The sequence below is a fragment of the Bos grunniens genome, chromosome 4, assembly GCF_055505025.1.
Source record: "Bos grunniens cultivar Pamir isolate PY7600 chromosome 4, Bosgru_T2T1.0, whole genome shotgun sequence".
NCBI lineage: Eukaryota > Metazoa > Chordata > Mammalia > Artiodactyla > Bovidae > Bos > Bos grunniens.
In genome coordinates this window covers 73602468-73628237 of record NC_141168.1, presented here as the reverse complement: position 1 = coordinate 73628237, position 25770 = coordinate 73602468, and the positions used below count along the sequence as shown (strand labels likewise).

Below are 25770 nucleotides of genomic sequence, written 5' to 3'. Positions count from 1 at the left end.
TTTAATTGTTTTGCTGGTGATTATTCTTTCCCTAATCAATGTTTGTTTTGTTTTGTTTTTTAGAACTCTTATTTTTTGGATTTTAAACCCCCTGGAGTGGTCCTCTAATTTATTTTTTCTTTCCTATTTTTTACTTATTTGATCTTTTGCTTCCCACCCTCCTCCCTGCCCCCGTCCCCGCCCCAGGATACTTCCCAACACTCATCTTCAAATTATTTTACTGAAATTTTCATTTCTACTATTATATTTTTTGTCTCTAAATGCTCCTTTTAGAATAGTAGACTGTTACTGCTTTATGGTTGCAATGGGGGTCACGCATCTCAGGATATAAATAAAGTTTTCTCCTCGTTGAATGTTTTCTGTTTTCTCTAAGGGTTGCTTATTTCCCCTCCCCCTTTGGCTTCAGTCTCCACAGTAACACTTGCACGTTTGTTTTGAAGTCGTCAAATCCCTGGCTATTTAACTCTTGATGGCAGTCCTAATCCTCCTCTCTAGCAAAAAACAGGCTTCTTTGGTCTCTGCAGTTGGCGAAGTATATATTAGATGCCGAGTCCTTTTCCTCCTTTCAGCTTCCGGAATGTGATCTGCACCCTCCAGGTAGAAAGTTGGAGGGTCACCTCTAGGTGTATCTGATCTGCGGTAAAAGAAGTATCCACAGATAAAACACATTGGAAATTCCGCAGCTAAACAGTCCAACCAAATTACATTAAAGCCAGTCGACAAGCCCCCTCACACTCTCAGAACATCTGGTATGTCATCGGAAATAATAAGTTGAAATGACTTAAATGGAATTTATGGTGTGGAGGGAGGGGTACCTTCAAGCTCCATCATTAACGACCTCAGTGCAGTGGAGAAGATTTTACCGAGGTTAAGAAAGACCTCCTCACCGCCCCTCCTCTCCCCGGCTTCTCCTTCCAGAGGGGTTGATCCGACCCCCGGACGGCAGGGGGAGCCTCTGCACACGGCCGGCAGCTGCACTGGCAGAGCCTCTCTGGTAGGAAAGGAAGAAACCAGAGAGACGGTGCAGGAAGTTGCCGTGGCGTCCGGCGCTACGGTCTCTGAGGCTCATCTCTGATCGCTGGCCGGAGCCAGAATCCATTGGCCACGCTGGCTGCGCAAGGAGCAGACGACTCGTGCGGAAGCAGGATGCTCCCGGCCGGCGAGATCGGCGAGCCACCCGTCACTCCGGTGAGGTGGCCCTGGTGACCCGGGGAGGGGACACTGGTGGCCCATTGAGGTGGCACAGACCTCCAGGGGAGAGTGTCTCAGTGAGGTGGAGTTGGCGGCCTGGGGACGCGGTTGCCATGACCCCGGGGAGATGGCCCTTGCTGCTCTGGTAAGGTGGCAGACCTCCCGGGGGAGGTGGCCCCAATGCCGTAGCTCTGGCGATCCCTGGTGATATGACCCAGATCGTTCTGGAGATGTGCCCCTGGAGGCCAGGCAAGGTAACCCCAGCTCTCCTGGGGATGTGACAGTGGTGGCCCCAGGGACGTGGCTCTTTGGGAACCTCCAGACTCTGGCCTCCCAGGAAGTTGAGAAGTTGTCCTCCACTGGATGCCCCCTGAGAGCTCTGTGTGAGTTCCACCTATCAGGTCAGTCTTAATGTGTTTGTCTTACCTGTTCTCCTTCTAGTGCTGCTCTGAAAATGGTGACCAAAAGAAGAACCTCAAGGAGAAAAGTAAGCAGATTCCAAACACCTTAGCACTTTCCACCCAGCCATCTCTCCACAACTCGGTCCTCGGGTCTGCATCCAGAAGGATCTTGTTAGCCTGTTAATCTTTTAGATAAAGTATCGTTTTTTCCTTTTTGTACAACCTGGTTGCATAGTTGTTGAGTCGTTCAGTTGTGTCCGACTCTTTGAGACCCCATGGACTGCAGCACGCCAGGATCCTCCATCCTTCACTATCTCCCTGGGTTTGCTCAGATTCATGTCCATTGAGTTGGTGATGCTATCTAACCATCTCATGCTCTGCTGCCTTCCTCTCCGTTTTCCTTCAGTCTTGCATGGTAATAAATACTAATTATCATCATGCACATATTTTTAACTTTCAAGATTGTAATATGTGGGGTAATTTGGAGACTAGCACTTCCTGATCCCTACCTAGTACAAGGACTGGTGTGGTTTCACTCCAGTGCTGCCCTTCCACTGGGTTCAAAATAACTGGGGCCTGCCTGTTATTTTAATGAAGCATCAACTTGTTAAGCATCAGGAATTTGGAGGGGCTAATGATCTAGGAGAGATGACCATCATCGTAGTTGCATTTAAAGGAGTCAAATAATAATTGTTTAGTTGTACTTTACCTTCAGTGAATTTGCAGTTAACATTGATCTGGGAAGAGCACAACAGATCACCTGGTTCCTGGATCTTGAACTGGACAAGGAAAGGGAAAAGGTCAATGTTTACTACCTGCAGGGGCACATGCCAGGGTTGTGAACATTTGGCATTTTACTTTAATGAGCTAAATGTGCCAAGCTTTTGGAAAGCAAGGAATCATCAAGGGCTTTTGAAGTGAAATTTATGGGGAGAGGAAGGGGGAAGCATGGAAGCAGCTGTTCCATCAAAGAGTTTTTGGTTCTTCTGACCATGGCAAATAGTCTGGGAATGAATAGTGGTAACAGAAAGGGTGCCCATGTTACCATATTGGCTTTAGGACTTAGACTTGCCCTTAACATTGCCTGTTGCTACAGTCTGTCTCAGAAAGCAAGCTATGCGCACTTCATAGTACTTGGCAGTCACAGCTGCCACAACTCAGCTCCTTTTACCTAAAGGCAAAGGATTTGAGAGTATCTCATACCATTCAGTTAAACCCTTCCCTTTCTACCTTTCCCCCATTCATATGCTTGGGAAGTTGATGCCACTGAGCTGTAGATTTTATCTTTGCCCCTCCTTTGGTGGCTTGGTCAATTTCTCTGCAGTTAAAAGTGTGCTTTACAAAAAATAGAGGAGAGACATTAACACCTCCCTCCTCACCCCTGCAAATCACCAGTGGGTCATTTTAAAGGATGTTATTTGAATAAGAATGTACTATGGTGCATTTAAATGGTTGAATCAAAAGAGTATAATTTTTTTCTAAAAAGTGAAGATAGAATTTACTCTATAAGCTACAGCAAGCTTAGAGTTCACAAAACATTCCCTCTGCCCATAGCCCTGCCTCTGTGTCTGCAGATACATCACACAAACTTACATGTTTTATGTAAGATAAATGAAAAGACATGGCATTGAGACTCCTGTACATAATAGTATATGGATTGCTGTAGTAATAAAGTTTGATGTAGTCCAGCCAATTCTGATCATATCTGAAGAAGAAGAAGGTAAGAATATCATGTTAAGAGTCAGGAAACATGGATTTTAGTCCCATTTACAACCTTTTAAATGTAGGCTGGGCAAATGTTAGAATTTATAGTTGGGAAGTTGAGGCATAGACTTTTATTAGTTTTGCTTCTACCTATCAGTGGGCTACAGGTTCTCATAGTATGTGAAAAAGCATTTGATTCTTATAAATTGAATAGAACAAAGGAGAAAAAAAAATTTTATGGGCTGGGGGAGGGGAATATACACAGTGTTAAACACTGGCATATATTATGTTAATTGCTGATAGTTACATTTTACACAAGCATATCTTTATTTAGCTGTTCTTTTATTTTGTCAGAAGTGACTGTTGTTTTCTAATGAGGCTGATTATAACCTCTTGCCCTTCACTGCTGTTTCTTTAAAACTTTATTTTTGAGAAGCAGACTCACAGATATAGAGAACAAACTAGTGGTTACCCATGAGGAGAGGTAAGTGTGGACAGGCGATACAGGGGTAGGGTATCTAGAGGTACAAACTGTTACGTATAAAATAAGCACTGAGTGAAATAAGTCAGACAGGCAAAGACAAATATCCTATGATATCACTTATATGTGGAATCTAAAAAAATGGTACAAATAAATTTATTTACAAAACAGAAGTAGAGTCACACATGTGAAAAACAAACTTACGGTTACCTGGGGTCGGTGGTGGGGGGGAGAAGAGGGAGACTTGGATTGACACATACACACTACTGTATATAGAACAGAGAACTAATAAAGGACCTACTGTATAGCAGGGAACTCTACTCAATATTCAGTAATAACCTATATGGGAAGATAATCTAAAGAAGAGTGGATATATATATATAACTGATTCACTTGCTGTACAGCAGAAACTAATACAACATTGTAGATCAACTACAATAAAAAAATTTTTTTTAAAGCTATGAGGATATATTGTACAACATGGGGAATATAGCCAATATATTATAACTATAAATGGAAAGTAGCCTTTAAAAATTGTGAAGCTGTACCTGTAACTTTCTGTACAGCAAACTGTACTTAAAAAAAGAAAAACACTTTATTTTTGGCAAAGAGCCCAGTTCTACAAGGTTAAACTCCAAGGAAGAACAGGTGAAGTCCACCCAGGAGTGCTCCCCAGGAGGCGCTGTGTTGTTCCCCCAGCTTTATCTTATGCGCATACCTTGTTTGCTTTATGGTTTTGCTTTTTAAGAAATTGCCATAGTCTTTGTAATGAAATATGTGCTAGTACAATCAAGCTTTTAACAAACCATAAATGGTTTGTTTAGAGAAGACCAAATCCTTTAGGCAAACCTGGAGTAGAGAAATGCACGGTATGTTCAGGTTTATTCTAATGTTTGGTTTCCATGAAGTCCATTCTCTCTTTCTCTGGGGCTTTCTTTTATAGTATTTATTTTCATTTGGAGTTCAATGGCTATTCCTCTAAATTTTTACATTATCTTGGGTTTTGTTTTTTTAAATTTCTAGGTACAACTTATATCTAGAGAGATTAAACCCTGTAAATGAAATAATTCAAGTTGTGGACTCAGTAGAGTTGAGCGTGTTTAGTATCAGGGAACTTAATGGCTGCACAGTGACATGATGGTGTTAACCAGTATAAAGTCTGACCCAAACTTCGGGTTTCCTAAGCTTCTGCAAGAGGGAAACCACCAGGAACCAAAAGGAGAAGCTTACACATGGAAACACACTTCAAAGGGAAACAGTTCATCTTAGCACATGGGGGTGGAGGAGGAGAAGGGTATCAGCTGTGGGTGGTGACGCTCCTACCTTCTTTGCCAAGAAGCTGCTCTGGGCCTTTGGGTTTGCCAGGTTCAGGGCACGTTCAGAAATCCGTCCTGGTGTAGACCATCACAAAGGTATAGCTAGAAATCATCTGGAAAAGAGGAGCCGTGCTGTTGGTCCAGAAATTTAGAAAAACAATTGCCTTTGAAGTGAATTGTTTAACTAGAAATTTGTTTTCTTCAGTGTTTTGTTTAAATAAAAATCAGAATTTTAAAACTGAAATACTTGAATCTTCCTTCATTCTACAAAGATTCAAGGTAACTTGCTTAATTATGCCTTAAATATTCTGAATAGAAGAAGGTGTAGAGTCTTGCATAGTGAAAAACTGACTTGTGAAATACAGGACATCATTGACTTTTTTTGCCATGGAAACAATCTCACTTCAGATCGTACAATTTAGTGGTTGTGCTAGCCATTTTGAGTTTTTCCTGGTAATTTGTGTTTTCTCTCATATTTCCTTTTTTCCCTGTGTCTGAAATGGTCAATTTTGTACAACTGCATTTGAAGCTTAAAACTCTTTTACATAAGGAGGAGTTTTTATTCACTGGTCTCCCTTTCAGATTTTTTTCATACACTTGAGATATTTCAATGCCATTTTTCTTTTTTAAACATTTTAAAACCAGAGTCTTCCTTTGATGTTATTCTAGACTATACCATCTGGTTCTTTACAAATTTTGAAAATATATTACTAATTTAATAGAAGCTGTATCAGTAGAATCAGATTTGACCTTTCCTCTCCAGTAACAAAATAGATTCTTAAGATCCAGTTGTCTGGAAACATTTAATGTGTTTGTAACTGCATTGTCATGCCAACATCTATTGAAACCTCTGGTTACTAGGACAGAATTTAGTAATTTTTCCTTCACTCTGAATTGCCTCATCTCTTAAGCATTTTGTAGTATACTTGATCAATAAATTGCTTTATAGGTATTCATTTGGGTATTTGTCTATGTGTATATTTATATACATATATATACCCATATATAATATTTGTGATGCTGAAGAAGACTTTGAGAGTCCCTAGGAATGCAAGGAGATCAAACCTGAATTAGCTAAAGCTCCAATACTTTGACCACCTGATGCGAAGAGCCGATTTATTGGAAAAGACTCTGATGCTGGGAAAGACTGAAGGAGAAGAGGGCGACATAGGATAAGATGGTTGGATGGCATCACCAACCCAATGGATATGAATTTAAGCAGACTCTAGGAGATAGTGGGGGACAGGGAAGCCTAATGTGCTGCAGTCCATAGGGTCACAAAGAGTTGGACATGACTTAGCAACTAAACAACATATATATATATGCATATGGAGTCATCACTTGGTATCCATGGGGCATTGCTTTCAGAACCCTTGCATATATTAAAATCCCTGGATGCTCTAGTCCTTTATATAAAATGGCACAATATTTGCATATAGCCTACACATATCCTCTGTATGCTTAAATCATCTCTGCTGACTGCTAAGTCGCTTCAGTTGTGTCTGACTCTGTGCAACCCCATAGATGGAAGCCCACTAGGCTCCCCTGTCCCTGGGATTCTCCAGACAAGAACACTGGAGTGGGTTGCCATTTCCTTCTCCAGTGCATGAAAGAGAAAAGTGAAAAGGAAGTCGCTCAGTCGTGTCCAACTCCTAGCTATCCCATGGACTACAGCCTACCAGGCTCCTCCATTCATGGGATTTTCCAGGCAAGAGTACTGGAGTGGGGTGCCATTGCCTTCTCCAAAATCATCTCTAGGTTACGTATAATACCTAATGCTAATAATAATAGTGTACATATTAATACAGTGTCAATGCTATGTAAATAATTATTGGAGCATGGCAAATTTATGTTGATTTTTGGAACTTCCTGGATTTCTTTTTACTATTTTTTTTATATGTAGTTGGTCGAACCCATGGACGTGGAGGGCTGATTGTATATATAAATACATAAGATATAGTGTGTGTATATATATATATATTCAGATTCATTTGTACACACTATAGTCATTTGGGCATTTTTGTGAACATATATATATATACACACACACATATACATACAAATACTGTATGTAAACAAAATGCCATATATAGTGTTTATTAACTTTTGAAAGTAGACATGTTGCCTTATATATCATTTGCATTTCCTTTAACTCTATAGTAGTTAGTGGTGTTGAGTAATTGTTATTCTTTTCATTTTAGGTGACATAAGTATTGCAGCTCTTGTTGAAAATGAACAAGTCTGTGAAGGTACAGATAATGGTGATCTCCCTTCCTGTGTGTCAGCATTTATAGAAAAGGAAGTCGGAAATGACCTTAAATCTTTAAAGAAACTTGATAAACTCATAGAACAGATGACAGAAAATAAAATGCAGTTAGAAGAACAGGCAAGTATTAAAACCCACTGAGACGACATCAGTAGTACACTCATTATGTGCAGTGTGCTCAGTTGTGTCTGAATCTTCGTGACCCCAAGGGCTGTATATAGTCTGCCAGGCTCCTCTGCCCATGGAATTTCCCAGGCAAGAATCCTGGAGTGGGTTGCCATTTCCTTCTCTGATACACATTATAATGTAATGTAAATACAACTAATATATCAATACATATAGATCTCTTCTAATGGTTTTATGGTATTCAAATGTGGTTGTACATAATTTAGTTAATCAGGCCCTTACTGGTTGATCTCTTTGCTATTCCCAGTTTTTATCATAAATAATATGAAAATAAACATGGTTATATTAAATCATAAATCCCACTGAATTATTCCTTTATTAAAAACTCGTCATGGCATCCCATTGCTTATTGGAAAAAGCCAGGTATTCTTGTAATGCCCAAGATGCCCCCTACCTATTTCGGCTCATCTCTGCATTTCTTTGGACTGGATTCTGTGCCCTCCTCCCCATTTTGCTCTTCTCTGATCATGACTGAGCTGTTTCTTTTGCCTGAAATGCCATTGCCTTCCAAACTTTCCTAAAAATTTCCACCAAGCCTACAAAGGTCTGTTCATGAGCCATGCAAGTACAATTGCCTGGAACCCCGTAAGAAGTGCAGAATTTCAGTCCCTACTTCAGACCTGATGCGTCTGAATTTGCACTCTATATCTCTAGGTGATTCCTATGCACATTCAAGTCTGGGAAACACCACCTTAGTACACCATTACACCTGGCATCTCTTTCATTGCACTAATCCCACCATTGAAGATGTGCCTGCATCTTTCTTTCATAACAAGTGAGATTAAGGGCAGATGCTGTGTCTAATTTATCTATCAGTCCCTAGCACAGTGCCTGGTGTAGAATAAGTGTATCATCAGTGTTGATTAAATTGGAATTCCTCTAATATATTCTTATATTGTACTGATGCCTGATACTTGTATGTGTTTCTATCTACTATAAGAAAAATCCATTTAATAAAGTACCATTTCTAAAGACATTACCTGGCTATCTTACCAAGCATGTCAATGGTTCGTTCTTAACCTGGACTTAAATCAGAATCACCTGGCGAACTTTTGCAAAATACAGAAACCCAGACTTTTATCATCACAGTCTCATTTGTTTTTGAAGGAAAATCTTTAGTGGGTAAAGCAGGTAAATGTTCTCTCACTGGACCCTCTGAAAGTGCTTTGTGATAGTAGACCCAAAGATACATACTGTTTACCAGGGCCCTCCCTACACACCTCCACATCAGCATTTTATGTTGAGGCTTGGGTAGTATAGGATGCAGAAATCCAACCTTTCTTTTGAGGCTTTTAAATGACAATTTTTATTTCTGTTTAGAACATACATGCATTTTGAAGGTAACTAATAAAGAAGGTTTTGAGAATCTTACCTGATATTTGCTGTTTTTTATTGTTTTTATTTTTGGTATGGTCAGGTACTTACAGTTTCATCAGAAATCCCTAAAAGAATTCACACTGCCTTAAAAAAGGCAGAAGAATCAAAGCAATTCCTTAATCAATTTCTGGAGCAAGAAACCCATCTCTTCAGTTCCATTAACAGCCATTTGCTGACTGCACAGCCCTGGATGGAAGATCTCGGAGCCATGATTAACCAAATTGAAGAGATTGAACGGCATCTTGCTTACCTTAAATGGATTTCACAAATTGAAGAACTAAGGTAAAATAAGCCTCTTTGTTCTCATAATTATTATTTTCCTTTGAGACTCTGTCTTAGAGAGTACATGGATGCCATTAAATAATTGAGTTAATTAAAGATTATAATAATGTGATTTTACCAGTTATGAAAATAGCATTATGATAATGATTCCTTTATTGTGAATGAACATAAACTTTTCAGGGGCTTAATTTGCATTTAAAAGAAAGGAATCCGAGTAAAAAATTCAAGTCCCATAGTTGTACTGTGCATACACAATGAAAATTATAATGTCATATTAACAAAACAGCTCATCAGAGTAGTAATATTCCTCTTTTTACCTTTTAGAGGTGGTCACTTAATGAAACGGATTGCTTTATCTATGATTCAATTTTTTTTTTTAGTGGATATCACCTAAGAAGAGCTACATAGTATATTATTAGATGAATAACAAGCCCTCCTACTTTTGAATAGGGAGAAAAAAAAAGACGGTAGACCCTTTGACAAAGCAGAGGTTAGGAGCACCAGAGCTCCTCCAATGGCAGGTCTGCATGCATCTTATAAGCAGACTGAAAGTGAAAGTTGCTCAGTGGTGTCCGACTCTTTGCGACCCCATGGACTATACAGTCCATGGAATTCTCCAGGCCAGAATACTGGAGTGGGTAGCCTTTCCCTTCTCCAGGGGCTCTTCCCAATCCAGGGATCAAACCCAAGTTTCCCTCATTGCAGGCGGATTCTTTACCAGCTGAGCCACAAGGGAAGCCCATACTTCTACTTCTATAAGCAGACTTCTACAGTTCAAACCCATGTTGTTCAAGGGTCTGTTGTACTTCTTTTTGAATTGAATACATATCATTGATTGATTATGTCTGGTATTGCCTTTCAAACAAGCTGAATTAACATTTCTGCTTACATTTTGCACATGTTTTGGTTTCATAATTTCAATTATGAAAATAGCTATAAAAGACAAAATCTGTTAGGAAACTTAATGATTCGAAAAGGGGAAGAAAGAAAAATGAGAGAATGAGAGTAGGGGAAGGCCAAAGCGCTGTCAAAAATACAGAACAAAACAAATGTGAGCTACTGCCTGAAGCAGAGCCAGTGGAAAACAAAGGTGTGGAGCAAGGACTAGCGCCTAGTGGAGCTGGGCGGGGTGACGGCGATGCATGCCTGTTCCCACAGAGGGCGCTGTGCCCACCCAGCGGAACTGACGCGCTTCGGGAACCCAGCTCATAGTCAGCTTCCAGCTCCTCAGCCAAGCCTTGGTAGAATGCACACAGGCTGCCTAGAGAGAGAGCACTAACTTCCAATTTCCTGATGACCTCTGAACAGAGATTAATGATTGAAAAGGTTAACTTTTGTTCCTTATTCTGTCTTAAGATATGGAATGTGATTTTTATCAAAAGAAGCATTTCATTTTCAAATGTTCTTTGAGCCAGTGTGCAAAATGGTAGTCATATGCTGAATTAGTTCTGAAGACATGTTGTATTTGGCTTGTTTTACAGAATTTGATTAATAGTTTGATTTTACATGGAAATCTTGATTTCTGATTCTCCTGAAAATGTTTAAGATTTGGCCACATTAGACCTACATTCCAGTGTGACAGCCCTAGCCTTAGGGTGGGGTATATGCTTTTTACTTGGCCCCACTTTGCTTTTCTTAATTTACTTTGCCTGTCAGGCCTTTCTAGGCATTTGACTTTGCTACCCTCGCTATAGAGCTTGCCTTAAATTTTATGTGCAGCTTGGCAGTAACTTGAAAGGACTCGACTCTGAGGTGCCACCTCCCTAAGTTCCCTATAGTCAAGTTCAGCTGGGCAAAGTAGGTACAGATTGAAGACTAGCATATTTGACTTACCAGATGCCACCCACATTCTCCCCTTGGATTATGATTCTGCAAAAGACAGATTTCTTAGAAATGAGGGGTGCCTGATAGATTTCTTAGAAATGAGGGGTGCCTGATGGAATGTGACAGAGGAAAAGTCTGTCCTATTAGGAGAGCTGAGCAGGCAAACGTGGAGGGAGATGTCCTGAACACAGCCCACTGCTCTTAGGAGGATGCTGAGGATTCCAGGCTCCTAAAGACTGGGGTATCAAGTTAAAAAAAAAACCAAACACTTTAAGTTGGTGCTTCCTTCTTCTTTTGGTTGTAGCTTTATGTAAAGCAGGAGGAAGAAGCAGTCTTCCACATTTGGAATTATTCTGAACAAAGTGTCTTTCAACTTTGCTATTCCTTGTCTTTCAGTGATAACATTCAGCAATATCTGATGACCAATAATGTCCCAGAGGCAGCGTCTACTCTGGTGTTTATGGCGGAACTTGACATCAAGCTTCAGGAATCGTCCTGTACTCATCTTCTTGGTTTCATGAGAGCCACAGTTAAATTCTGGCATAAAATTCTCAAGGACAAGCTTACAAGGCAAGGAATTTATCCATATTTCACGGTAATTGCTTTCAGATGGCTATTTGATGTTCATTGGGTTTGATAGCAATACTTCTCTCACTTTTCTGTTACAGTGATTTTGAGGAAATTTTAGCACAGCTTCACTGGCCATTCATCGCACCCTCTCAGTCTCAAACTGTTGGCATCAGTCGACCAGCCAGTGCCCCTGAGATATACAGTAACCTGGAGACACTGTTCTGTCAGCTTCTGAAACTACAAACCTCGTATCTTTTGGGGGGTAAAACCTACTAAAATTTCTTTTTTCTAGAGTGGATTTGGACCAGAAAGGAAAGCTTTCTGCAAGTGGCCAAGAAGCGAAATGGGGGGAGTACTAGGTTGGGACTTACCTGTGTGTGCGTATGTAGTGGGGGTGCTGTTCTCCTTCCAGGTAAACTGCGTGTGGGTGGAAGGGCTGTGAGGAGTTCTGAAGTACATGATTGACCCAAGTTTGCATCACATATAGGTCTCTTGGGACAATTAAAAAACTGGGCAAAATTGGAAGGAAGCCTTAGTAACTTAGTGTTAATTTAATAAAATGATTATTCGAATGTGTTTCCTTACTTATTATCCTTTATCTTAGGAAAGATTAATTCTAATAACATTTCCAATGGACTTTTTACTTAAGTCATATGTAATTTAAAGTGAGAGTACATATTATCTGTTATAATTTTACTCAGTATCATATATATCTGCTGGAAAAATGTTCTGTGTGTATACATACCTATATCTATACATATATGCATTTCTTTTTCCTTGACTTTACTATGTCAGAGATGAATTATTTACTGAGCCAAAACAGCTTCCAGAAAAATACTCTCTTCCCACATCCCCTTCTGTCATCCTGCCCATCCAGATTATGCTGACTCCCCTTCAGAAAAGGTTCAGGTATCACTTCAGAGGGAACCGCCAGACTAATGTTATAAGCAAGGTGTGCTTTGCTGCTTTTTGCCCTGGTTTTAATTAATAGCAAATACTAAGGATTTCTGTACTTTTGCTGGCTTAAGTTAAATTCTGATTCTATCCACAATTCTGTTTTTTCTCTAAAGAGCTAAATTCCAGTTTTGTCACTGTCCTTTACAGATGTAACTTGGGACTTGTGTTGCTATGTTGTTAAGAAGCAGTGCACTCATTAACACACCATCTGACCACTTCTTCAAGTTTCTTCTGGGGTGTGCTGTAGCATTTGCTGTGGCACTTTTTTACAACTGGATCCACATGTGTACCACTGTGCAAACTGCTCCTTCAGGTTTATAATACATCAGAAAGAGAAGTGAGAGTCAAAAGATAGTAGAGCATTAATTAGCTTTTGAATGGAAGTGCTGATGTGTAAGTGATTTGTAGTGGGACTTCCCTGGTGGTCCTGTGGTTAAGACTCTGTGCTTCCACCATAGGGGGCGTGGGTTTGATCTTTGGTCAGGGAACAAAGATCCCATGTGCCATGCAGCACGGCCAAAAAATAAAAATAAAAAAGAAGAATAATTTAAAAAATATAAAATGATTTGTAGCTATGCAGGAGAGAGTATAGGGATAAGTGACAGGAATGACTTTGAGGAAATTATCACCAGCATTTTAGTTGAGGGACCACACCCATGTGTATTGGACATCCTGTTGAGACTTTTTCTTTAATCTGCTCTGAAAATCAGAGACAACTGTTTTCAGTGAAGTTTGATTGAATGTGTTGAGAATTATAACCTTGGGAGTTGCTAGGGGGTGGATACTGTTTATCCTTGAAGTCTTTCTACATGTGATGCGGTGCAAGTAGCAAAGGAGTCCTACAGTAAGTGTTTTGAATTAAATGATTTTAAATGCCTGATTGCACCAGACATTGTACATGTCACATATAAATGAGTTTACAGGCTTTATAGAATTGTAAAGGAATCAAGGGACAGGCAGTTATATCTACGTAGGGAAGAGTGGGATGACAATGAATTTCTGGTTCTCAAATTCAGCTTGTTTTGTACTTCATGGGTCTCCCACTCTTGGTTGGGGTGTTGGTAGAAAGAAGAGTAGAACCAATTAGGAAATGGTAAGTGACACAAAAGAAGTCTAACTACTGTAGACAGGCAGTAATGATTTGAGGTAAGAAAATTGTTAGTTCTATTGGTTGCTTTTTAAACTGTAGTTCCAGTGCTCCTAGTACTGTGACACGAAGCCTGAACTGTGCAGGCCCTGAGATTACCTGCCCCTTTTTCATTTCTGTATTCCCGGCATCTAGCACCCAGCAGGATTTTACCTTTCAGAAAATGTTTTAGAGTTCCTGTCCAACAAAACTTAGAAGGTTTATAGAATCACCTCTAGTGACAATTTAAAAAACTGCACACTTACATTATTTTTCTATAATTACAGCTGCCTTAAGTCTTTATATTTTTTGTAATGCAGACCAGCCAAATTTTTCTTAATTTAGCTTCTGAAAAAAAGAAAAAACAGAAGAAAGTCATGTTTAAAAATTATTTTGGAAAGTTATTTCCAAAAAAATTATATAAAGGCCATCATTCTTTGTGATACTTATCTTTTACATATTTCTAAAGTGCTAGGTTTTAAATATTTATGGTATTGTAAATTCATTAGTTGACTTAAGCCACATTATTGAAATTTATTGGGAGTACATTGGGAAACATTTGATTGTTAAGCCTTCCATGAATGTAAAGTGCAGAGTCAAAATTGTGCTCTTATGTATACAAACATTTAACTAACTGTAACTTTCTAGTTGGAATGACTTAAGAATTCAAACTGTTCATCTTCTTCCTTAGCCTGAATGGTACTTGGCTCAGGTTCTTCTGTGGATCGGGAACCACACTCAGTTTCTGGATGAGAAGATTCAGCCAATATTGGACAAAGTGGGCTCTTCGGTAAATGCAAGGGTAAGAGATTCAGTCCAAAGCATTTCAGTTTCAGAGTTGCAGGTGTCCATGAATAAGCTGTCTTTTTCATTACCTTATGCTTCTGTATTTTTTTAGCTTGAATTTTCTCGAGGCCTTATGATGCTGATTCTTGAGAAGTTAGCTGCTGATATTCCTTGTCTGCTCTATGACGACAATCTCTTCTGTCATTTGGTGGATGAGGTGCTTTTGTTTGAAAAAGAACTACACAGCGTTCATGGCTATCCTAGCACTTTTGCTAATTGTATGCATATTCTATCAGAGGAGACCTGTTTTCAGAGATGGTTGACTGTGGAGAGAAAATGTAAGTGCTCATATGGCCGTAGGCTGGGGAGAGGTATCTCTTATTGTGAATACAAAATTTTAGGTGTTATTCTTCTCCAGTTCTGGGTAGAAACTAGAGCCATCTAAATTTTTCTCGGTTGAGGTTTATCAAGTTGCCTTCAGAGATTATCTTCTTTTCTCCCCATCAAGCTTCAGTTGTTCCCACAATTGTACTCTACGTATTTCTAGGGTAGAATATTTAAGCCAGGGACTTCTCTGGTGCTCCAGTGGCTAAGACTTGCGCTCCCAATACAGGGGGACTAGGTTTGTTCCTCAGGGAGCCAGATCCCATATGCTGCAACGAAGAGTTTGCTTGCTGCAGCTCAAGATGCTGCATGCCACAACTAAAAAGATACTGAGTGCCGCAACTAAGACTGGCACAGCCAAATAAATAAAAATACTAAAAAAAAAAATTTAAGCCAGTAGAGTTAACTGTTTTATGGATTTTACATATAGTATTTCTGCTCTTATGGAATCATTCTGGATGTGGCTTTTCTAGTCAGTGAAGATATTTGGAAGATTCTGGGTAGGTGTGGCGGGCAGAGGTAAAAGATCTTACTTAACCTTAAAATAGAGCATGTTATATATAGTGCAACTAGTAGGAGGGTGTACATTTACTTTTTTACAGAAAAATGATCATTCCTAAGACATTATGAGTTGAAAGATTAGGAATTACAATCTGTAGCTACTTGTTTGACATAGTCTTTCTCGTGTGCCAGTTGCGCTTCAAAAAATGGACTCAATGCTCTCATCAGAAGCTGCCTGGATATCCCAATATAAGGATATCACTGATGTGGATGAGATGAAAGTTCCAGACTGTGCAGAAACTTTTATGACACTACTCTTGGTTATAACTGGCAAGTATAGTCTTAAAGATATAACTTTGTTTTTTTTAGAACTACTGACTCTTAGCACACCTGTGGTTATCAAGGGGGAAGGGGAATGGTGGAGGGATGGAGTCCATTAGGTGATAAACCATAATGGGAAAGAATATGAAAAAGAATGTATATATGTGTAACTGAGTCACTTTGCTATATAGCAGAAATTAAACACAAATTGTAAATCAACTCTACTTCAATAAAATTTTAAAAAGTAAGTAAAAGTACTGACTCTTCACTCAGTACTTTTGAAGTAGTTTGACAAAATACCATATAGTGATTATTGTAATATCTTCAAATTCAATTTCTATTTTGGTCAAAACTCTAGCACAGTATTTTAGCTTTTGGATTTTTTGTAATTTAAGACCTTAAACATTAGTTTACATGAGGGAAAAATTCCTCATTTGTTACATAAAAACACATAAGAATTTAATTTTATTACCTGAATTCCCTTGTCTTTCAACTTTTCAAGTATCTTCAGTAAATGGTGATTGACCCAAATTTTAAATATTATTTTCTTCACTTTGATTTATCAGAGTTTATAGAACAATATAAAGTAACTTTAAGGACAAGAATGGGGGCTTCCCTGGTGGTTCAAATGGTAAAAAGTCTGCCTGCAATGCAGGAGACCTGGGTTCAGTCCCTGGGTCGGGAAGATCCCCTGGAGAAGGCAAAGTCGGAATAGTAACAGAACGTCTATAGTCCAAGAATGTTCTGGCTGGAGGGTGGCCCAGCTGTCTCTAGCCCTGGTTGGCCTGTTCCTGTCCATGTTGCCCCTGGGGCACTGCAGACCTGCTGGTTCTCCAGGCGCTACTGAGCTGTCACTGCCGTGGTCCTTCTGTGCCTTGTCCATTTCTTGGGCCTGTGGGGTAACCAGAAGAGGTGTCATTCCAGCCCAGTCAGTAAATAATTCATAAGAAAAATATGAAAAACACTACAATACAAAAATATTTAGCAAAACTGATTTAAAAATCTTTTATTATGGAAATTTTCTCATATATATATAAAAGCAGCATAACGAACCCTCAGGTTATCTGTTCCTAAAGTTTAAAACTATTGCTTTTCTATTATGTATTTCCCCCCACCCCCCAAAATACAGATTTTTTTCCTGAAGTATTTTAAAGAGCATTTTAGACATCTTACCTTTTCACCTATAAATCTTTAATCACGTGTTTCTTTTAACCTATCCTACTTCCTCCTTCCTTTTTTAAAAAATGTCATTTGTTGAAGAAGTGGAATAATTTTTGTATATGATTTTCTCATATACCTTTAAAAAAAATTGAGTCGTAACTTTTAAACTGAAGCACAGTTGATTTACAACATTGTGTTAGAGGCATAACTTATATACAGTGAAACGCATAGGTCATCAGTATATAGATCAATGAGTTTTGACAAATACCAGTACTTGTGAAACACATATCCTTAGGGAGTTTAGAAATGGATCCATACTTGAATGGTTGGTTGATTTTTGACAAAGGCACCAAAGCTGCTGCTGCTGCTGCTAAGTCGCTTCAGTCGTGTCCAACTCTGTGCGACCCCATAGACGGCAGCCCACCAGGCTCCCCCATTCCTGGGATTCTCCAGGCAAGAACACTGGAGTGGATTGCCATTTCCTTCTCCAATGCATGAAAGGGAAAAGTGAAAGTGAAGTCGCTCGGTCGTATCCGACTCCTAGAGACCCCATGGACTGCAGCCCTCCAGGCTCCTCCGTCCATGGGATTTTCCAGGCAAGAGTACTGGAGTGGGGTGCCGTTGCCTTCTCCAGGCACCAAAGCTAGCCAATAGGAAAACCCTATACCATAAACTTTCACATGCTGTGTGTGCTAAGTCGCTTCAGTCATGTCCAACTCTTTGCAACCCTATGGACTGTAGCCGGCCAGGCTCCTCTGTCTTGGAACTCTCCGGGCAAGCTGGAGTGGGTTTCTATGCCCTCCTCAAGAGGATCTTCCCAACCCAGGGATTGAACCCGTGTCTCTTACATCTCCTGCATTGGCAGGTAAGTTCTTTACCACTAGCGCCACGTGGGAAGGCAATAAACCTTCATATGTCTTGTTAATTTTCTCCACAGACAGGTATAAAAATCTTCCCACAGCTTCCAGAAAGTTGCAGTTCCTGGAGTTACAGAAGGACTTAGTGGATGATTTTAGGATACGATTAACTCAGGTGATGAAAGAAGAGACTAGAGCTTCCCTTGGCTTTCGGTACTGTGCAATTCTTAATGCCGTGAACTATATCTCAACAGTGCTAGCAGACTGGGCTGACAATGTTGTAAGTTAATCTTTTATATTAAGTAATATATTAGTAATTTGAACAGTTTTACCTTTTGAAATGTTGAATCTGTAGCAAGCAGAAATAACACACGTTAGACAGAATCAAAACTGGGCCAAACTTAGGAGGTATGATTACAGTACATGTTTTTCTCATCTAAGTCTCGTATAGTTAAATCATGCTGATATTTTAATCATTGGAAAAGAAAGCCATCCTTTCATGAAATTGTAGTTTATAAAGTAAATCTTCCCTCTGTAGATTTTAAACTTGGGAAATACATTAAATGGTAATTGCCATCTCAGAAAAAGCTAAGCTTGTATAATGACGTCAAAATCAATAAAATTCAGAACTTTAAGGAAAATCAAAGAATAACATTTGATACCTCTTAAAAGTGAAAGTGTTAGTCACTCAGTCATGTCCGACTCTTTGTGACCCTGTAGACTGCAGCCCGCCAGGCTCCTCTAATCCATGGAATTCTCCAGGCAAGAATACTGGAGTGGGTTGCCATTCCCTTCTCCAGGGGATCTTCCTGACCTGGGGATCAAACCCAGTCTCCTGCATTGTAGGTGGATTCTTTACTGTCTGAGCCACCAGGAAAGTCCCTATTGAGTGCCTTCAAACATGACAGATTATGAAGAGTCATAAAAATAGAAACATTTTTAACCTAAATATTTCATACATTAAAATATTGTTTAATATTTTGTTTTTTTGAAACATACTCAAGAGTAAATAGAATGGTAAAATGAACTCCTATATGCCTCTCACCCATCTTCTAGTACCAATTTTGTTTCATTTAAGCCTTTCTTCTACCGCTTATACAGAATTATTTTGAAGTAGATCTCAGATATATTTCATGGTAAATATTTCCATATGTACCTCTAAAAGATAAGAATCCCTTTTTAAAAAAGCAGCGTGGTATCTGGGGATCCTAGTTCCTCAACCAGGGATTGACCCTACACTTCCTGCATTGGAAGTATGGCATTTCAACCACTAGACCATCAAGGAAGTCCCCAATATACTATGAATTTATAACAAAATATTATACTATACTGCTAGCATCTCATATAGAAAAAAATGTATTCCTTTACTGTGAGAGAAAAAAAAAATGAAAGTCTTTATCTTAAATCCAGGATAATCAGCCAAAAAACAGGAAACAAATATACTAATAATAGATGTAAACAAATAGCTGATAAACACAATCATAATTTATTTTAATCTGGGCCTTTTGGCTGGGACTTAGTAATTATTTAAAGACTTTTTTACAGAAATGTTAACTGAAATACATGTGTATGATATCATTCTGCTGAGCAAGGAAAATAATTATTTCCTAAAATGAATATTAGTGGAATGTAATGATCAATGCATTTGTCTTTATAAAGTCACCTAGTCAGAATACATTCATTCATTATGTACTTTTATGTGTCATGTTCCTAATTTTAGTAGGTGCTTTATTCACTCACCCCCACCAACCCCCACAGTGCTCCATTTTCTGCTTAGCTTTTTCATAAAACAGTCATTCTTGCTTCTTGTGCCAATGCTTTAATAAGAGACTCATTCAGGGGCACATTTTTAGCTTCAGTGAAATATTTGTGGAACATCATTAACTACTTTACTCAGTGCTGTAGTCGGTTAACGGAGATGAACTGGCCATCATCCCTGTCCTTAGAAAATTAATAATCTGATATTGAATTAACTGGTTCCTTCTGTCAACAGAGAAATAATCAAATTTTAGAGTTGACTCTTCAAATCATGACTAAATTTTGTGTCTGGTATGTTATTATGGTACAAATTTTGTTTAACACCAAATATCATTTAACCACATTCATAGTCCTTCAGCTTGTGAATACACTAAATAAAAATCATGTAAGCTCTTGAATTACCCAAAAATAGGAAGAATAGACAGAGTTCAGCTTCCATTCATTAGAGTCTGTACTAACAGCTGTCTGACCATTGCCAGATTGTGCCAAGCCTGACATATCCAGCCCATTCAGAATTAGGAGTTTTTCAGTCATAGGTGGCAGAAACCCAGATTAATGCTGGCCTGATTTGGGGAGTGGGGTGGCATGAGGTGAGGAACTTGTTTGTGTAACTGGAAGGATTAGGCATGGCTGCTCTAAAGTTATTCATTTCTGGCTTCACTCATAGGCAGGCTCTGGTAAATGTGGCCATAGGTGGCTCTAGGCTCCCACAGCCCATGAACAGTCTCAAAAGGACAGTGCTACTACCCTGACAGCTTGAGCAGAGATGCCAAGGCGGGCTCTCACATGTCATCTCTGAACAATCCCCAGTAGCCATGCCCAGGCCCCTACTAATAGACATTTAGGTTTTTGGTTTTTAATGTTTTACTAGTTATCCACAGTGTTATTTTCCTATAAGGCAGAAAGAAGAGTATTAATTCTACCTAAAACAACACTGTAAAAAAATTATATTTTAATTATTTTAACTCATGTATCTGTTAGTTTACTGTAGCTATCAATCTCTGTCTCGAAAAAATGAGATTAGCCATTAGGGGAATGCAAATCAAAACCACAATGGGATACCGCTGCATACAAACTAGAATGGCCATAATAATAATAATATAGTATCATTTATAAGCAGTGTGGAGAAATTTGTACCCTTATACACAACCAATAGGAGTGTAAAATGGTAGAGTTGCTTTCCAAAACTATTTTTTGGAAAATAGTTTGGCAATTCCTCAAAAGGTTAAATACATAATTACTATATGATCCTGCAGTTCTACTCCTTGGTATATGTCCAAGAGAAATGAAAACATATATCTGCACAGAAACTTGTACACAAATGATCATAGAAATATTAGTCATAAAAGACAAGTGGAAACAAGCCCAAATGTCTGTCAACTAATGAATGGATAAATAGGATATATCATTTGGCCACGAAAAGGAATGAAAACTGATACATATTACAACATGGTTGAACCTTGAAACATTATACCAAGTGAAAGAAGCTAGTTATAAAGAATCATAGATTATATGAGTCCATTTGCATGAAATGTCCAGAACAGGCAGATCTAGAGACAGAAGAGGAGTGGTTGCCTAGGGGTGGGGGATGAGGACGACATTGGGAGATGATGGCAGAGAGTGGGATTTCTTTCTAGGGTAATGAAAACATTGTAAAACTGACTGCTGATAGATGCACAACTCTGAATGTATGAAACGCCACTGAACTGTATATTTTTTTTTTGGCCACACTGCACAAAATGTGTTATCTTAGTTCCTTAACCAGAGATCAAATCCATGCCCCCTGCAGTGGAAGCATAGAGTCTTAACAAAGAGACTGTATACTTTAAATGAATGAATTATATATGAGTTAGATCTCAAGCTGTTAAAAAAAAAAGTATCTTAAACATGTTAACATATTTTTTTGCTTTCAGTTCTTCTTACAGCTTCAACAGGCAGCACTGGAAGTCTTTGCAGAGAATAACACTCTGAGTAAACTCCAGCTAGGACAGCTAGCCTCTATGGAAAGCTCTGTCTTTGATGACATGATTAACCTGTTAGAGCGTTTAAAGCATGACATGCTGACCCGGCAAGTAGACCATGTTTTTAGAGAAGTTAAAGATGCTGCAAAACTGTATAAAAAAGAGAGGTAAGTCCTCTGTATTTTCTTATAAGTCAACTCTCAACTCCAGTTTCTGAAAGTTAACAGATAACATGCAGTCAGATTTCCAAAGTGTCTATAGACAGCATGGAGTTTGGCCTTTTGCACTCCCAACTTTTAACCATTTTTGATGGAAATCTTTCTAAAATATGTTTTGACAGTCTTAATCAGAATAAATGGACAATAACTTAACCTTCAGATGTGGCTGTAAATCCAGACGGCTGGTGTCTGATAGGGGGGTTAAATGGCCTAGCCTGTCACCCACTGACAAAGCCAGGTGTTGCTGCAGTACCTGTGCATGCCTGCACTGTAGTGTAGTCACTGCCCACGATTCCTTGTGATGTCTGTTACCTCCCCCAGATGGTGGCTTCCTTGAGCACAGGCAGTGTCGGTCCTAGCACAGCCGTGTCACACAGAGGACTTATCCGTTTAGAAGTGTCAATAGTCCCTGTTGTTTTGCTGAAAATTAACAGTGTAAAATTAACTAATGTCTTAAATGTTAATGCATTTTACATTTTAACTGTTTTATATCAGTAAGTCATGTTAAATTTGGAGGTTTACAGATTTTATCATCCTGCTTAAATAAAGAGTGTTTCATTGAGAACTAAAGTATAAACATGAAAGAAAGTGTAAGTTGCTCAGTTGTATCTGACTCTTTGCTACTGTATCGTCCACGGAAGTCTCCAGGCCAGAATACTGGAGTGGGTAGCCTTTCCCTTCTCCAGGGGATCTTCCCAACCCAGGGATCAAACCCAGGTCTCCCGCATTGCAGGAAGATTCTTAATCAGCTGAGCCACCAGGAATCCCAAGAATACTGGAGTGAGTAGCCTATCCCTTCTCCAGTGGATCTTCCTGACCCAGGATTTGAACCGGGGTCTCCTGCATTGCAGGCAGATTCTTTACCAGATGAACCACAAGGGAAGCAAAAAGTATAAACATAGGTACAGGGAACTCCCTGGCCATCCAGTGGTTAGGACTTGGGGCTTTCACTGCTGAGGCCTGGGTTCAGTCCCTGGTCAGGGAGTTAAGATCCTGCAAGCTGTGAGGCATGGCCAAAAATAAAATAACATAACATAAAATAAACAAACAGGTATATTTATTTTCTGAGAGCACTTTTAATGTTGGGCTATATAGTTTTTCTTAGCCAGAATGCCCCAGAAAAGTGTATTTCCCCAGATTTAAAATAAGTAAAAAATCTTAAACATATAGAATGATGACAAATTTCATAATAAAAATGAATATGCTGCAGACAGTGCTGTTTCTGCTTTTTCCAGGTGGTTGTCCTTGCCATCGCAGTCTGAACAGGCGGTGATGTCCCTGTCCAGTTCAGCTTGCCCCTTGCTGCTTACTTTACGAGACCGTTTACTTCAGTTAGAGCAGCAGCTTTGCTTCTCCCTATTTAAAGTTTTCTGGCAAATGCTTGTAGAGAAGCTGGACATATACATCTACCAAGAAGTAAGTAAGAGCAGACTGTATTTTGGGCTGTGATGATAAAGGCAACTCCTATATGAATTGTCCTTTTTTTCAGATAATTCTTGCCAATCACTTCAATGAAGGAGGAGCTGCTCAGCTGCACTTTGACATGACTCGGAATCTTTTCCCTTTGTTTTCTCACTATTGCAAGAGGCCAGAAAATTACTTTAAACAGTAAGCACAATATTTAACAATTAACTTCGATGTTATCAAATTGTTAGAGGAGGTTGTTTACTTTTTAAACAGCTTTAAGTTTCCAGTGATGTTAAGTATACATAGCATCAATTAAAAACTTAAAATAGTCATAAGATGTGATGATAAAATGTGACCCATGACCTCCAAAAGTTGATCAGAGCTGCATATAAATTATATGTTGAGCTTTGTTTTCTAACACTTGGTTTAATGCTTATTACTTGGAAATAAATAGAATATGAAAGCAAATGCACTCCTGCCATATTGAGTAAATAGAAGAAATTTAAAATGTTTAGTACTGAACAACAGGCCAGGCCTGAAGAAAAATTAAAATTTGTTTTCTTAAACATTTGATATTAGTTTTGGTTCTAAGTATAACTATGGGGAAGGCAGTGGCACCCCACTCCAGTACTCTTGCCTGGAAAATCCCATGGACGGAGGAGCCTGGTGGGCTGCTGTCTATGGGGTCACACAGAGTCGGACACGACTGAAGCGACTTAGCAGCAGCAGTAGCAGCGTAACTAACATGATATATGAAGAATTCTTAGCAGTATTTTTAGAAATTGGTATAAAACTTATTTAGATTCTTGAGATTATAAAGTATTCCTTTAAAACGAATAAAATGAAAGGTTTTTTTGCTCATTTCGGTATGATACTTATTTCTGTTTTTTTTTGTTTTATTCTGTATACCTATCTGCTTATATTTTGTCCCTTAATTTTCTCTTTTCCCATATCCTAAAGTTTTACCTACATTTAATATACTGTTAGTATCAAATATCATATTTGGGGAAGTAATGAATATGTGTTAAAACAATGATCCTTTTACCTTATAGTAATCTAATGAAATATAAAGTCTGTACATATACAGTCAACACATGTTGAAAGAGCCAAATAGCTAATCCATAGTTTTACAGAGGGCTTATGATCTGGCAATGCAGGGTAGCTGTTTAGTTTTTCTAAATGACATCATTACAGGATAATATGGGATGATATAGATAATGGAGATCTCATTTCCTTCCTGTTCTTTTTTTTTAAACAGTGTAAAAGAAGCCTGTATTCTTTTGAATTTGAATGTTGGTTCTGCCTTACTTCTGAGAGATGTCCTGCAGTCAACTTCAGGGCAACCTCCTGCCACAGCGGCACTAAATGAAGTTGGGATTTATAAACTGGCTCAGCAAGATGTTGAGATTCTACTTAATTTGAGGACAAACTGGCCTAACACTGGAAAATAAAGGGTCTTTTTTCGTTTGGGATTTTTGTTTTTTGTTTTAACAAAAAGGAAGCCAGTTGGATTTCAAGTTATATGCTGAAGTTCTGAATTAATGAAACTGGACAACTGAAAACTTTATAGAATCATTTATTATCTGGGACTTAGAGTGTTATTAAAATGCTGACCATATTTCCTGAGTCCTCTTGTTCCTAAGAAAACAAAAACAGAAAGCTCAGAGGCCACGAAAACTCAGAGTAATTCCATTTACAAATATACACAGTGACTATGTCTGTTAAATAAAATACAGAAGCAGAGATAATAAATTACAGTCAACTTTTAATTTCTTTTGCCAGTTAGAAAAGACTGTTGCAGGTAATCTAACATAACATAAATTTTTTTAAAAAATCACTTTAAAATGTATGTTTTTAATTGAAGTTCCTGTATCTAGTTTGGAAATTCACTGTTTCCCATAAGAAAACACAAGAGATGGTGACTGAAATAGAATTTGCTCTTTCCACAAATGTCTTTCTATTTAGAATACTTCCTAGCTCCATTCCATGTGACAGTGGGCAACCTTTGCTTTGTGGATGAAACATTTTAACTGGAACACTGTGCTGCTGCCATCTGCTCTGAGGTAGGGAATGTAATTAAATATTTTTTGTTGAATATCTATGTAAGTAATGAGATGAGAATCTTAAAACTTTCTCCCAGCTTTTCCTTGGCCTTGGACTATGTTAAATTAGAGTTTTAAACACAAATTGAGCTAGCTTAGCTAAAGGCTTCTTTCTGTAAGTAGTTTCATTCCCATGGTTTTTTATTTCCTGACTTAGCATTTAGTTAATACTGTTCATGCTATAATACCTCAAATCCAAAACTGTCAGGCTGGCATGCAGCCTGTACTGCTGATAAACATTTACTGTGTGAGAAATCATTTTGAGAAAAATTTCATTACTCTGTATACAGAGATTTTCCAACTAGTATATTGTGCTTAAAGCTTTTCTGTTAGTTCTTCTGGCTGGTTGACGCTTCTGTATCTCATTCTCTGAGAACTGCTGGGGGTTCCCATTGAGAACAGAATGAAGCGGCCTCTGGAACCTCCTTACCCCAGCATCCCCTTCCTCCCCTCCCCCCAGGCTTAGAGACTGCTGTCAGCCCTTCCTGTCCTCACTTTCTAGACAGAAAGCTGAAAGTTTCCAGGGAATGAAATGCTTCTATCAAAAGGTAGGACCCTCTGTTTTAAAATGTATGAATTGTACGTCAACATCATGCCACATTATTTACATAAAATAAAGTCATTTAAAAATAA

At 38.7% G+C, this 25770-nt stretch overlaps 2 protein-coding genes across 9 annotated transcripts in view; one reads left to right on the top strand and one right to left on the bottom strand.

The window, feature by feature from the left end:
• Positions 1-226: 226 nt before the first annotated feature.
• Positions 227-25770, bottom strand: part of EFCAB10 (EF-hand calcium binding domain 10) — a 38769-nt gene continuing 13225 nt past the window's right edge. Inside the window, exons 4-10 of one of the 4 annotated variants that reach the window (XR_015162696.1) lie at positions 21882-22048; positions 16146-16565; positions 13948-14029; positions 5101-5206; positions 3186-3297; positions 2302-2371; positions 227-1777 (exon numbers count right to left, since the gene is read on the bottom strand). Coding sequence is in view for 2 of the 4 variants with exons in the window: in XM_086396949.1 (XP_086253075.1) it covers positions 16514-16565 (52 nt within the window). In the remaining 2 variants the exon portion in view is untranslated. Of the gene's footprint in view, positions 1778-2301; positions 2372-3185; positions 3298-5100; positions 5207-13947; positions 14030-15992; positions 16566-21881; positions 22049-24595; positions 24674-25770 lie in introns of those variants that run through there. The other 3 variants (XR_015162695.1, XM_086396949.1, XM_086396950.1) reach the window with 3 other exon arrangements.
• On the top strand, positions 1037-25770 carry RINT1 (RAD50 interactor 1). Of its 5 annotated transcripts, none has more exons than XM_086396945.1 (15): positions 1037-1188; positions 1633-1678; positions 7295-7342; positions 8963-9204; positions 11425-11598; positions 11697-11846; positions 12394-12550; positions 14373-14483; positions 14580-14805; positions 15545-15682; positions 17772-17971; positions 21363-21577; positions 22864-23044; positions 23118-23236; positions 24294-25770. In XM_086396945.1, exons 3-15 carry the CDS (start codon positions 7325-7327, stop codon positions 24484-24486), a joined length of 2124 nt encoding a protein of 707 aa, XP_086253071.1. In that variant the 5' UTR covers positions 1037-1188; positions 1633-1678; positions 7295-7324; the 3' UTR covers positions 24487-25770. The 5 variants fall into 5 exon arrangements, with proteins under 5 accessions (XP_086253071.1, XP_086253073.1, XP_086253069.1 ...); XM_086396947.1 differs by having other exon boundaries at positions 15545-15686; positions 17776-17971; XM_086396943.1 differs by having other exon boundaries at positions 7295-7479.